The sequence below is a fragment of the Idiotropiscis lumnitzeri genome, chromosome 4 (genome assembly GCF_059441095.1).
Source record: "Idiotropiscis lumnitzeri isolate Australia: NSW breed Sydney's pygmy pipehorse chromosome 4, RoL_Ilum_1.0, whole genome shotgun sequence".
Lineage (NCBI taxonomy): Eukaryota > Metazoa > Chordata > Actinopteri > Syngnathiformes > Syngnathidae > Idiotropiscis > Idiotropiscis lumnitzeri.
Window position 1 is genome coordinate 14,000,369 of NC_142394.1, and position 14,947 is coordinate 14,015,315.

Sequence of the window (14,947 nt, forward strand, 5' to 3'; positions counted from 1 at the left end):
TAAAAGATGTTGATCAAGCATACTTTGAGGTACAGACAGCAGAATCTCCACCCCGTCCAGGAGTAATCTAAGCCCCGCTTTCAGTGTTTGTAACCCATCTGTCAAAGCTACCTGTGGTGGGGGCAATGCGCCTGGCTGAGGCAGTGCTGCTGCAAGTGCAGGTTGGCATAATGGCATTGCTGGTGGAGTTGGGGTCGGTGGAACTGCAGGGGCTGGAGCTTGCGCTGGTGGTGGGGTTTTGCTAAGAGAGGGGGACTTGAGACTCTCCTTTATAGCCTGTTTCTTGGCCTTGCTCATCATCTTAGAAAGATGACTTTCCTGTAGGATGAGCATTAAATGATTAAAAGTAAGAAATCAGACTATATTTTCACAAACTTGCTGTGTAAAGAGTTTAATACCGGGTGTTTGGGCCCTATGAGGTGTCCCTCAAATGAGTCCAACAGGTAGTCTAAAACAAAAATTAATCCTACTGTCTTAACATGGGAACAGGATGTTCATAGTCTCCTTTTAAACAACAGTAGTAATACATACTCAAGTTGGGTGTAAGGCTCCCACTTCTCAAGGTCTCATGAGCCATGAGTGTGGTGCATGCGGCATCAGCAAATGATGTACGGGCTGCAGGTTCTCTGAGGCGGGTGGCACTAGACGGAGTTGGAGGAGCACAAGGCGGACTGGATGCAGACTCTCTGAGTCGGAAGGCAAGAGAAGAGCTGCCTCTTGAGGCAAATGATGTTGGAGGTGCACAAGATGTGCTGGCTGCAGGTTCTGGGAGGTGGGTGGCAGAAGTAGAGCGAACTGTTGGGCCAGAAGTTGTTGGAGGAGCACAGGTCATATTGGCTGCAGGTTCTCTGAGGTGGGTGGCAGGAGTGGAGCTGGCTGTTGACGCAGTAGGTGTTAAAAGATGTTGATCAAGCATACTTTGAGGTACAGACAGCAGAATCTCAACCCCGTCCAGGAGTAATCTAAGCCCCGCTTTCAGTGGTAACCCATCTGTCAAAGCTGCCTGTGGTGGGGGCAATGCGCCAGTCTGAGGCAGTGCTGCTGCAAGTGCAGGTTGGCATAATGGCATTGCTGGTGGAGGTGGGGTTGGTGGAACTGCTGGGGCTGGAGCTTGCGCTGGTGATGACATTTGGGTTTTGATTAGAGAGAGGGACTTGAGACTCTCCTTTATTGCCTGTTTCTTGGCCTTGCTCACAATCTTGGAAAGATGACTTCCCTGTAGGATGAGCACTAAATGATTAAAAGTAAGAAAGCAGACTATATTTTCACAAACTTGCTGTGTAAAGAGTTTAATACTGGGTGTTTCCCATGTGCAGATAAATAATACTTAGGTGCAAGCATATGTAGTTTGAATGTTATTTGAAACTAGGGTTAGAGTTAGGGTTTTGGGTTAGAGTTTTGGGTCAGGTTTTATGGTTAGGTTTAGGGTTTTCAGGTAGTGTTGGGGTTTGCAGCTTGGGTTAGGTTTTGCAGCTCAGATTAGGGTTCGGGTTAGCAGCTAGTATTAAGGTTTGGGTTAGGAACTAGAGTTAAGAGCAAGGGTTAAGGTTTGCACTATACAGCCTTCATATGTTACATTGTTATATTACTTGGAATGCAAAAATAGTGTCGAGCCATCAAAGGTTTTTAATACTCTCGATTTGGCCAAATGCATATGATCTAATTACGCGCCAATTTGACAGACTTTCTTTGTCGTATTCATGAGCTTGTATACAGGAGTCATTTCAGTTGTTTTAAATGCTGCGATAAGTCGTGCTCGTTTAAGATCTGGCGGGTATATGCACATTTTCATGTCACTGTCAAGTGCTTTAAAACTCCCACAATGACACAACAGGGGTTCTTTAAATTTTCAATTTTTGCACCTTCAGTTCTGTTAAAACTGCGACAATGGCAACATTCATGTCATTTCCATTTTCTGTCAACTTTTTTTTTTCAACTGCGTACAAGATCGCAGCGTACCCCTTGAGAGCTTAATACTGTGAGATGAAAGGACCAAAGCTCGGTTTTGCTTTTCCCCTTTTCCCCTAAACACATTTGAAAAAAATAGACTGTCACACTTATTCCCTAAAAAGGGGGCAGCCATTAATTAGTTGTCAGTTGTTCAGTGAATTTTATGTAACTATTGACAGTGGTTAACTTTACTCAGGTTTTATGCTTTTACAGTTGCATAATTGCATAAGTCGTAAAAAATACATTTTTTTTAGATTAATTAGTTAAAATTATGTAATCGCTCTCTCTCTCTCTCTATATATATATTTTATATATGCATGCATGCAGACTTGTTGAATGGTGCTACTTTAAAATCTCTCTGCAGTTAACAAAGCTGTTACGATGGGCACAGTTTGACCCTGGACCCTGAATTATTGCCATTACCTATGGTGAAAATAGTCTAAAATGACAATCAAATCGGATTGAGTTCGATTCAGTGCTTCTTAAAACTCCAATTTTGTGGTTAATATTGAACGTGGTGTCCCAACAGGCATGATGATTTCTCGGTGAGCTGCATTCAATATGCGTATGTACCAGTTTTCAGCATTCAAAGGGACTCTCAGGGTTTCCGTGACAATTGACACTCTCAACAACACAAAAGAGTCCTGAGAGACTTTTTGTGAGACACACAAACAAACAGCAACGGCTTCTTGTTGAAGAAGGAAAAAAAAAACACCTTTTCCTTCACATTGTAAGTGTAGCCACATACAGACAAGCAATATAAAGCATGTGACGAGGTGGAAAAGAGAGAAATGAACGACTTGTGTGAAATTTCCTGAAGTGCATCCATTTTTTTGCCCAGAGCAATACTCGTGTCAGTATAATGACATATGATTGCAATTATTGCATTTGTTAAATTGCGGCACTATTCTTTTTACTCGACACGTTGCTCTGGGCCATCGACGTTATTGATTTAAAAATAACAATATGTGGACACCTTTGCCTGTGCTCAATCCATACATATATATATATAAACAGCATTTTAAACAGAGGAAATGTAGCCAAATATTTATAGCAGAATACAATTTATTTTTTTTATGCTGTGATCTATGGAAATAGCTGTTTATTACGGTACTTTACAAACCCAATGAATGATATGATAAAAACATTTTTTTTGTACTGGAATGTTTGACAGAAGCATACAATGTGCAGGATTGAAAGGACACTAAATGTGTAAAGAAAAATTCAAAAGTTTATTCATAGTAATTTGTTCAAAAACTGATATTAAAAAGTCTTCTAAAAACTGTAACATAAATTACTGTTGTACTGTATGTTACCTTTTTATACATTACAGCAATTAAACACTTTTTTCTGAAATATTCAATATGGTCCAAACATGCTAACATGCATTATACAGGACGGGCAAAACTAATGCAAAGGAAATGATAAAAGATGGTTGCCGTTTAAGAAAGCCTTCAAAATGCTCCAGGGACCATTTAGTGTGACAAGCAAGCCTCCGACCAAAATTCAGCTCAGGAAAAAATTAACGGCGGTCGGTCCACTTTCTTCTCACAAGTGGTGTGAAAGATGCATCAAATCCACGATTCAAGGCGGTCAATAACGCCCCTCTCAGACTCTCCCCAGCATGCGGGCGATCCACCAGTTGCACGGCATCACCACCTGGCAGACGACGTGGCCTCCCCGGTAATAGTAAGGCCATGGGTTGAAGCCGCCAAGGGGCACGTGGTAACGGCGGCAGAAGCGGTAGCCGTGGTGACAGTACTGGCAGCAGTAACCACGCTCGTCCAGACGGTTGTCCAGCTCTAGGCCCACAGCTCTCTGTTGGCGAGATGCACATGATTTTGAGTCATTACCACCAACACAACAGTAACCAGTGCTCAATTTTAAAAAGTTTTAATGCTGACTCCTCACAGGTTTTTGTCATCTCACCTCTCCTGGTCCGTGTCAGTCATCATATTGTTCACATTTAGATGATTATTTACATTCAGACAGAGGCAGCTTGATTTGACACTCAAAAGATTTCTCGAACCATGGTTGTTCCACGCAGTTCGGGAAGTAATACATGGGGCCTCTTCGGAAAGTCCGATCTACTAACCTTTATGTCACCGTTCCGTCACCTTTCTTGGATTACATAATCAGGTCAAGGCGAGGTGAATTTGTTCCTCCTTTCCAACATAGGAAACGATATCACTGTTTTAAAAGGATTCGACTAAACTTTTCCTAACTGACGTCATCATGCAATGGTGAATTTTGCTGATGTTAAAGTCTCGAGCTTGCTGCCTTCACCAGCAAAATTCAGGATTGACGATGAAATAAATCCTCCAAGTACTTCCAGGTCATTTTACTCGGATAGGATCGGGAAGGCTATTTCCAAGGCAAGAACAAGAATCCAAAGAGGCACATGACATATACAACAAATTTACGGTGCAAAATTAAATCTAACCGATAATGGAAAACAAAAAAAATAATGCGGTGGGTGAAATTGTGGGAGCTTGTGAGTCGACATTTACATTTTGCCAACACACAAAAATAAAAAAAAAAAACTGTGATTCTGTTATTCTCAGCTATTCATTAAGATAATTGATTGGCGGTCTCAAAAAGCTCCACAGAGGACCATGACGCCCTTAGTCGCAGGCAGTCGTTGGGTCGAGACAAGATCGGCGCTACTTAGGCCACAGCAGCTAGCTAGCAAACAAGCTTTTGCTGGCGACTACTGCGGCTAAACACTTTGGGGTTTTGCTCCTAAATCAGTAATCACAGCCTGCATGACGGCAAATAAGATGACTTCTTCCGCGTATCGTTCTCACGAAGGGATTATGAGGAGTAATTAAAAGACGGAAAGATGGAGACACCATGCTAATTGCTAAGATAACCTAATGCTATTTTGAAAGACAGAATTAAACTCTTTGGTGATAGAGTACAATTTTCTGGAAACAAGGGGAAAGTATCCAACTTTTGAGAAGCAAAATAGCAGGCAATTTAATGTGTCTAGAGAGAAAACTGTTTAATACCAAATACTGCTACAGACATAAATAAACAGGACTGTAAATGTTAGGATTATGTTACAGCGTACTGTACGTCAGACGGGCAGTGGCCTATAAATATGGTATATAGATTGACTATCATGAGGGAGACAGGGTGGCTGACTGGCTAGCATGTCCGCAGACGGGTTAGCACGTCTTTCCTTGCAGTACAGAGGTCCAGGGTTTATATCTCTATATCTCAAATTTTGACTTTGACGTACAAATTTTACTTTTAGCTTGTAACTCAATCTACTACACAAGATCTAATCAATAATTGAATCAGAAATTGAAATATCATGAATCTGCTCCAGCAAAACCAAAAAACACAATTTTTGTTTGTTTTAATAAAGACAAATAACACGATAAGGTGTATAAGTATGATAAAATATACTAAATGAGAATGTAAATACATAACTTGGTTTTACAAAGTATAACTACTGTAAATTAATTAATTAGTAAAGCTGGCAAACAACAAAGACATCTTATATGTGCTTTATAAGAGGAATAATCCTCTGTCTTTATTTAATGGTTGACTTTTTACTAAACAGTGCACTTTTTCTTTTTGAAAATCCACGTCAAACATTTTGGGGGTGGTGGGACTGGAACACATTAATGGCATTTCCACTGATTTCGCAATGCAAACATGGTCATGGAATTAAACCCGTACGTAAGGGTACCATGTATGGCCACAGTTCATTGTCTGTCTGTTCTTTCACACATTATATAACAATGTTCATTTGACCGATACCTCGGGGACCTCACAGCGAGCTCAGGATATGATAGCGGAGTGTGTGAATGCTCAAAGGAGAGGCGTATTTGGTGAACTTGGGCCTGTCGTATGTCAGCAGAATACATGTAAAGATCAATGAAAACAATCAATACCCATGACGTCGCGAGACAGCGACATGTACAAAGAGATAGCGTTAGATTAAATCTCGTGGAAACAAAACATGATCCGATACCCTTGACCTTTTCAGCACGGTCAGAGACGGCGGTGCTGCGCACACACAAAAAAGTGTCATCTCTGACTTGTCGATCTTCAATCAAAATGCTCTAACGTGCCTTTAAGCAGCAGAATTACACTATTTCATTCATCTCTGACCTCATAACTCTGCCGCAACGTCAGCCTTGCCTCCCTGTACAGCATCTAAATGAGCACCCTCCCCCTGACCTTGACTTTAAGTAAGTGTCACATTCCTAAAGCAATTAGCAGGCTAATGATGGCCTAACAAGGATTCTTTCATTTGCTCTTGCTGGCTGCCTCTAAATTTATAGAGGGGCCAATAGGAGCCCAAACGAAAGGTAAATTAGGAAGATTTAATGACCCCTGGCGTTGGCCATTGTGCTAGCTGCTTCACGCCCTGGAAGACTCGCGGGGCCCGCGCCTTTGATCAAGAGCAACGCCTAATGGGCTTCGGAGAAGTGCCACTTAACTCGACCGCCCTCGGTCCACGTTGCGCCACATTTCAATCTCTTTTAGTAAATGGCTCTTCGGAGACAATCAGGCCGTGTCGCTCCGGGCCCGCGCCGACTTCACTTTCGGAAAAAGCTGCCAGAGATTTTTGGGGACAAGTCGGCTTCAGTCAAGTGGCAGCACCACAACGCATTCATTGCTGGGGGAAGAGACTCAGAGGAGCACACAAGTGAGTCTCATGCTGGTAAACCTTGCTTGAGTTATTGGATTGTCACGCCAAGAAAAGCATTCCCCCAAAAATAACTAAATAAATAAATAAACAAATCACTGTGATGAACTGTGAGGCTTAACTAGTCATCCACCATGCTGTCATATAAAAACATAAAAAAGAGAGTATGTAAAGATATTAACTGGTTTTATGATGTTCAACTACTGGAGCATTTGTGTATTTAATCTTTACCTTTAAGGGGCGTGGCCGGCTGAGGGACATAAGGATGTCGTCTGTGCGAGACCACAATTCCGTTTATAAAAGGGGGCAGTTAGGGAAGGATATGAACCTGCTCAGCTGTAAATGTCAAGCTTGGAACAACTTTACTGTCACATAAAAACCAGTAGATGGCAGTGATGCACCGTTTTAGATATGAGATCATCCCAGTTTGAGGGTCCACTCGAGAAAAGAACAGAAAAAGGCAGAATCAAACTTTTTTTCATGATGCAAGGAAAGAGTCTGTTCGTTCATTCATTTGGTCGTTTCGGTGTACCCGGTGTATATAAATATCATCGAACACAATATTTGTAGGTCTAGAACAAGTGAAAATGCTCTAAAAAAATCTTGCAAACAGAAACAGAATGCATAGAAAATACAAAATAAAAATGTAATGAAAATACAAACATTTCTTTCAAAGCACAAACCCGCCGCCCGCTGTAATCACGTCAAGCATTCAAAAAGTAGTTTTAAATAATAAGATAATTCCTATTAATATATTATACAGCATATATAGCGGTTAGCATGTCTCAAGAGTCAAGAGGTCGAATTTGCCATACAGGCTACTTGACAGCCTGAAGATGACATAAGCATGTTTAATATGACTTGCTAAGACTAAGACTGATCGTGGTTGTTTTTGACAAGGGCTGATGTTGGTCTGTCACACTAAATCAAGTAAACCTACAAACTTACGAGGCACATAGAAATGCTGCGACGAATGATATCTTGTTTAAGCGCGTTTGATTTATCACCACGACACACAGAGGTAGGCTTCTAATGATTTATTGTTTCAGTCAAGTTTCAGGGTCATCAGCTGGATGTCAACAATCTGTTATGGAAACAACAGCAAACCTCTCAATGGACCAATGATTATCTTATCTGCTTCGCACACAACGAAATGGGACACTGCTTGGGAAAAATAGAGAAAATGTTTTATTCAAATGACGGCGCAGCAGAAAACAAATCAAACAAACAGCCAAAAGGCAGCATTGTACCTTAAAGACAATTAATCAGAGCTAGCCTCTTAAAACGGGGGGCACATATTAATCACTGCGGCTTTGAGTCGCCTCCTCTAGTGAGAATGCTGCGGTGATAAGAATGGCTCACCTTGGGAAATCTCAGGCAGTCGCTCCCAAACAAGCAGTGTTAATGAAGAGTAAGAACCATTAGCTTCCTTTGCTACTTGTGATTTGAGTGCACAAGCAAATCATATACTTCCAAAAACTGTCAGTCATTCAATGAGGGAAAAGTTCTGTCCTGTGCCTTTTTTTGAAAAGTTCTATGGAGATACCCATTGTAAACTGAATGGAACACTGTCAAGTCAATTTTATTTATATAAAGCTAATTCACACCATAAGTTATCTCTCGGCACTTTAGGTCAAGAACCTCACTTTTCATGATTAAAAAAAAAATACTGAACCCTACATGGGCAAGAAAAGAAACAGAACCCAGACTCTGTCTTTACTGGTTGTGGCAAGACGGAGACGCAAGGTCGAGCGATACAGGGTTGACAGAAATCAAGGGGATGGATGAAAAAACAATAGGCACACCAACAGCTGTATCAACAACCGCAAGTCAGAAACCAGTCATTTTCCCACAATATGTCCCTTTAAACCCATTTTTGACTGGCTAAGGAACAAGGATCATACATTTGAAAACTAGAAGGTACAGTGCCGTATGCTGACATTATCTGGCAGACACACGTAATGGAAACAGAATAAAATGACCGTTATATCTGTGTTCCACGTCGATGTAGTAGGCTGGGAAAGTGTGAAAATCAAGTTTCTTTGAACATATTTGACAGAAGAAGAGGAGCTAACAAATGACTATAATGGAGAAGAGCGAGGGTCTGCATTACAGGTGTGAAGCTCAAAACTCTGCCCACCACATCTTTTTATGGGGCTTGCGAAAGCTTGTTATGATCTCCTTGACATGTAATCTAAATTAGCCATAAAATGGGGCATAATGTGATGGGGTGATTATTAGGGTTTGAATAAACAACACATCAAGTAAGGGACAAGAAATGAAACTGCCTTGCATTCATTCTCACATCAAGAGCAAGCGCGATAACGTTCATGCTCATTGTCCTGCTTTGTGAAGCATCACGCCACAGAGCCTGATCTGAGATCAGCGTCTCGCCAAGGTGGATGTAATTGACTAAGGCGAAAGCTTTTTATTCGGCTAAACTCCCCAGCGATAAGAAGCTTTGGCGCTAACTGTAAAGAAACCTACAAGGGCGGGCATCCTGCATCCTGATGGGGTTGAATTGCTACGACTTAATTTCAGTGTTAGGCTTGAACGCAGTTTATTTTTTTTTGTTTTTGGTGAATAAAAGTCCAATTTTATTGTAAATATTGTCTATTGTGGTGTAATTATATTCTTGACCACAAGATGATGGAACATACCTTAATTTGAAACTGTGTAAATTTGAAAGAAGAAGAAAAACAAATATAACCTGTTAATCATCCGCACGCTGGGGTAGTTTTACAATTTAATGTCACTTTATTTCATAATGTACATCTTTTCGGAAAGATGACTGATGTTTGTTGTAGCTGATACATTTTGTCAATTTGGAAAAAAAATATTTACAGAACTGTAATCAGAGTGGTACTATACAATATATTTGTGTTATCCATTGCTCTTGCTCTCTCTCAATAAAAACAATCCAAACGAAGCTAAATGTGTTGTTTGTATCATTTGTGTATAAAGACTTGAAAAAAATAACTGCCATTAAAAATGCTGCAAAAACATGCCAACTCTGAAGTATTTCACAATGTTATTTAGATATTGCAGGTTTCAGTAAATGCGGGCGTGGTCTGGAACGTGAACCGGATTACTAAAATGCCTTTGCATGCTGGCAAGGCGTTTGCTGACATTTATTGAACGGGACAAATAATCAAATGCACAAAAACAAAATGAAAACACTTGCAAGGCCACAACTGTGGAAGACCAACCCGGCCAATTCGATTGAGGTCACTCCCTAGGGCACACCCCTTAAAGGCACACATCCAACACATGAATACTACAATACATACGTGTTTTTAAACAACACCATGATTTTCTTTTATTTCTGGGGGTGCCACATTTTGAGTGCTTGTTGCCCATTTTATGAGCCCATCCTTGCTAAACAGGTCAAGGACAGTGGCGCCATCCCCTCAGCCTTGCGTTGTGGCAGTTATTCTGTTTGGGCCACAGGGTGTTTGATGCACGTGCTTCTGTGTTAAAGGTCATCCCCATATATCTGACAGCCTGTCGCAGGGACCCAAACGGGTATCATGCCTTACAAATGTGCTCTGGGAGGAGAAGCTGCACTCAAATGTTGACTTATTTTGCCCATTGGAGTCATGCACTGAGAAATCATACCGGCAGCAAATTGCATGTGGGGTGAGGGGTTTCCCTGCTTGATAATATGGACATTATTAAAGTTATTGTTTTAAAAATACTTTCGTATGATGTAGCTGGCAAAGGAAGGTACATAGCATTTGTATTGTTTTTTAAAAAAAATTTCTAATGCTTACATCGCCGCCATAGGAAGGGAACTGAGGACCCCCGTCTACTAGTACTAACACAGTACTTAATAGTAATTACCACTATGACTACTCATACAATACGTAATTAACAGACATACTTTTATATGTGTGTGTGTGTGTGTGTTTGTGTTAATCTTTTGATCTTGAGTTTGTGTTCTTGTGTGTGAAAGCGCTGGAGTCCAACCCATGCTGTAAATGAATCGACTTACTGCCGTCAATGCACTCAGACATGTTTATGACAATGTGGCATCTGTCATGCTGAAGTTTAAAAGTTGTATTTCAAATGATTGCTGGATGAAATGTGGAACATTCCAGAGCAAAATCTATTAAATATTTAAAGAAAAACAGCCTGGAAAGAACTCGAGAGAGTGATTTGATATCCTCTGACAAGAAGTGATGCAGAAGAAAGTTTGTGTCGAGATTTAGTTACATTTTAATAACATTTTTAGATTGAACTTCACCCATTGGTGAGTGTTGCAGGCCATTATACCCTCCCAAAAAACTGTATATATTTGGTCCTTAAACTTGTTATATACTGTAAATTATTTGTAAATAATTATCATTATCTATTTGTGAAAACATTAATATTATTACAAAATGAAATGTTCAACTACATTCCTCCCCCATAGACACCTAGTACTTGCTACAGGTGAGTTAATAAAGAGCCCTTGGCACTATTTGACAAAATACGGTAGTCCTTAACTGTACCTATTAAATTCTTGAAGGCACATATTGTTCTCACAAATAAGAGTTAAGAAGAATTGAGAAGTGTTTCTGGGACAGTCCTGAAAAATGTGACCATTATAAGAAGTCTCATTTCTGCCCATGTGTCGCACTGCTCTGAGAAGACACAGCCTCTGCTTTAGTGGCCATTCGCGTACGAGTGATAAATGTGGTGTGTCGCGCGTGTGTAGTTATGGTTTGTAGTGTGCTTTCCTTTATGCCGGTGCCTAAAATATTTTTGTCACACAGTCATGGATAATTAATCCTGCACTGCTGAGTGGTTTAGATGCGACGCAGCAAAATATTCCGTCTGTCTCTCCCCCTTCATGTCATACACTTTTATAATTAAAGTGTTGTTAATAAATGCAAGTTATCTGTGCGGTAGCGAGTGACCTTGAGCGTGCTCCTTGTGTGGCGCGTTGCTCTGAAAAGTGAGAGAAGGTACTCAGAGGCGCTTTAGGCACAATCTTCTGCCTTGGACAGGCTGGATGTTTCTCTCAATTAATGGAGGGACATTAAGGGAGTCTTCAATGAACTGGCCTTACTTAAACAGATATATAGACCAATTTATGTGCCCTCTGGTGCACAAAGTCAGTTTTAACATCAATTAGTGAGCAATTTATATGTGGACAAAATGGAGGCAGTTCCGCAGCGAATTGAAGTGGCTCTACTGTAACTGGTGGTGGGTTCCTCGGATGTCGCTGCACACTTACGTAGTCATTGACGGGAGGGTGGTACTCCACCTCACGGGTGGAACGATGACTTTTCACCCCCGTATCTGGGGCGTCCACGTGCTCTACCTCCTCTTCCGCCAGCTCCGAATCTGAAGAGGAAAACACAAGTAAGATGCCCACGCAGTCACACAACTGTTTTGAATACTCCAATGTTTAAAAAAAAAACAAAAAAAAAAACGTAATGACAAGCAATCAGCATAAATCGACATGAGATTTATGTCTCAAACAATAAAAGTGCTGTTATGATGCTGACGTAAAAAAAAAATTAAAAATAAATAATACAATACCCACATGAGTGTCTGTAGTGATGGAACGGAACCAAAAAATTAACTTAATTCCCTTTTCATTCTACAGTAATGCTGTTCAAAAAACAAAAAGTTAGGTTTGGTAGAGCTCATTTTATAATATTGTACGTAAAATTCATCATAACATTTAAACTGAGAATTTTACACTGAATATTTTTTTCAAATTTTACTGTTTACTGTGACCAATTTTACCATGTCGGGAAAAAAATACAGGAAATATCAATGAAAACAACTACTAGATTAGGAATTTAGCAGTTGCGATTATGTAATTGGGACACGGTATCCCAGAGGGATGGCTTACTAGTTGAGGAAATATCTCATGCTTGTTGTCACCTCTTCACTATCACAATGTTGAATATTGTAATATAGAACATTATAATCAGGGGTAAACAGAAGCGATGCGCCGTTGCACATGAGGACTGGAAATCAAATATTGGACTCCAGTTCAAGTCTGTCACCTGTGCTTTTGCTCACTAAGGATAGGTCAGACCAGCCTCAATTTCAAGTCAATGGTTTCTTCCGAGTACTAAACTTCAAAATAAAGTACAGTAATACTTGTTTGGATTCTATTTTGAAGTTGACCCTTGCAGCGCCTTGCACCGTAGCCTATGAACAACCGTTGTGGCGGCTGGCTTGACTAAGCTGGTTGCCCACGAACAGCTACATTCGTATGGATTTGCGTTTGTCGGAGGGCCACTGGCAAGACCGTAATTTCCATTTTGTTGTAACTTTGACTGTGAGACAAAGTATGTCCCATGACTGTAGTCCTGGAGAACGGTGCTAAGCTAGCTAATTGATTATAGGGTCCCATACTGCAAGTCAGAGGTGGGCAATTTATTTTTCCAATGGACCATGTCACGCAATTGTGTTAAATATTGATTTCATGTCTTTTTATGAAACAGTAAATTGTATGGTTTTAATAAGATGTCATGGCGTAGCAGATATAGTATATATTGTAAAAAAAAAAAAAAAAACCTGAAAGAATTGTATTCAGTTACATTCAAATTACATATCTACACATTCAACGACAAAACTTGCCAGATGTAAGTCTTTAAAAAAATGAGGACCGGACAACAGCCTCTGGTGCTCCTTTGAGAACCACACCAAAATCTTTATGTGCATCCCTAATTATAATAATATATAAGATGCATATTCTTCTTGTGTAAACTGTGGATTTCAAAAATTCCTCTTGAATTCAACACATACTGCAATGTTCGAAAAGTTTGATGTTTTTGCTGATTGATGAAAAATAAAAAACGTTAATACACATTGACCCGCTTTGCTTTGACACTTAGGTTACCAGTGCGTGTGGGAACGTAATTTGAGCCAGAGGAATTATCTTCTCTCAACACATCACAAGAGCAATTTGTTGTTATTGTTGAACTGATTTAAAATGTGAAATGACGCAACGTAGAGGGGCTTTTGTCATGTTAAAATGAGATTGTCAATCAAAATAGTTGAATGAGTTCAATTCTGCACTGAATGCGGCCTCTCCAAACTATCCACATGGCTTGTGTTACTACACACCCTCCAGTCCACGTGTTAATAGTGTGCAGTTAAGCTTTGAAGGGCTCCCCCCCTCCCCACCACCACCACAATCCCCCCCGATGCCCCACCGCTCAGTTGGAAGGGATGGATCCAGTGAATGGGCAGCTCCTGGCAGATTTCCCAGATCTTGGACTGGAAAAGGAACGCCGGGTCAACGATGGGCTCCTCGGCGGGAACCCACACTTGGGACTCCTCCATTTTGGTATCCATGGCATTCACCTGCTCGCACACAGACACCCACAACCATAGTGAACCAAACAGCAGCATCAGCCTCCTTGTTTTAATCTATCATCTCTATGACACCAGGGTACAGACTCCCTGACTCCTCTTGCCTAACCTCCTCCTCCTCCTCTTTCTCCTCCTCCCTCCATCAAGCCTGCAGCATGCTCTTACACATCATTGAAATTCACAGACAGTGATGATTTGACTTTCAAATGACTTTGCAAGTGATCTTCATTACTGCGCGTGTGGCGGCAGTATCGTTTAATGTGACAGACACAATAAAGCCTTGCATTCTCCTCCTCCTCATCTTCTCCTCCCCGCTCCAAAGCGATGCATCGCTTGGCATCCAAGCGCTATCACTAAGCTTAATTTGTTGATACTGTAGTTCATGAGCTGTAAAGTAAACTATTATTGCTTAATGATCGCGACTACATGTCAGCGTTGTCTAATAGAGACATATGACAGGCACTGGGTAATAATACTCTCTGCTAATACAGCACACATATTTATTTTCATGTTTATGTAAATAAACACACAGACTACCAAGTCCCTCTTTAATTAGCCCGCCAGAAGAACAGTTCAACTTGACAAATGTTTTTACAAGGTGATTTTCCCTCAGTTTAAAACTTAATTGCACATTAGTTAGACTTGGATCCTGGGGCTATCGTTGGAGCAGGACTCATTAATATTGGGCTGCGCGCCTTGTATCCACTTTTGCCCCTGTCACTCCTTGTTAAAAATAGACCAGTTTGAGACTTTCTGGTACCAAAAAGCTCAGAACTTCACATATTAGGGAATTACCACATTTTGTTTTCACAACCTAAATTAGTAGGTGGCAGTGCGGATGGTATTGGTGCGCAGAGAATAATTTTGAAGAGAGAGGGGAAAAAAAGTCAACATTTGTCATAACGTCTCTTACTCTCTTCGCATTGTGCCCCCTCCTCTACCCGTGAGTGATGTTCTCATTTACAGTGATGTGCAATGTGGCCCACAAACGTGACGTTGCTGATACAC

General features: G+C 40.8%; 1 protein-coding gene across 1 annotated transcript in view; it reads right to left on the bottom strand.

Annotated features, from left to right (window-relative positions):
• Positions 1-2,997: 2,997 nt before the first annotated feature.
• The window catches only part of tnmd (tenomodulin), a 58,628-nt gene continuing 46,678 nt past the window's right edge, over positions 2,998-14,947 (bottom strand). The window contains exons 5-7 of the mRNA XM_088294250.1: positions 13,780-13,930; positions 11,838-11,947; positions 2,998-3,768 (exon numbers count right to left, since the gene is read on the bottom strand). Of these exons, the coding sequence (XP_088150376.1) occupies positions 3,559-3,768; positions 11,838-11,947; positions 13,780-13,930 (471 nt within the window). The 3' untranslated portion in view covers positions 2,998-3,558. The remainder of the gene's footprint in view (positions 3,769-11,837; positions 11,948-13,779; positions 13,931-14,947) is intronic.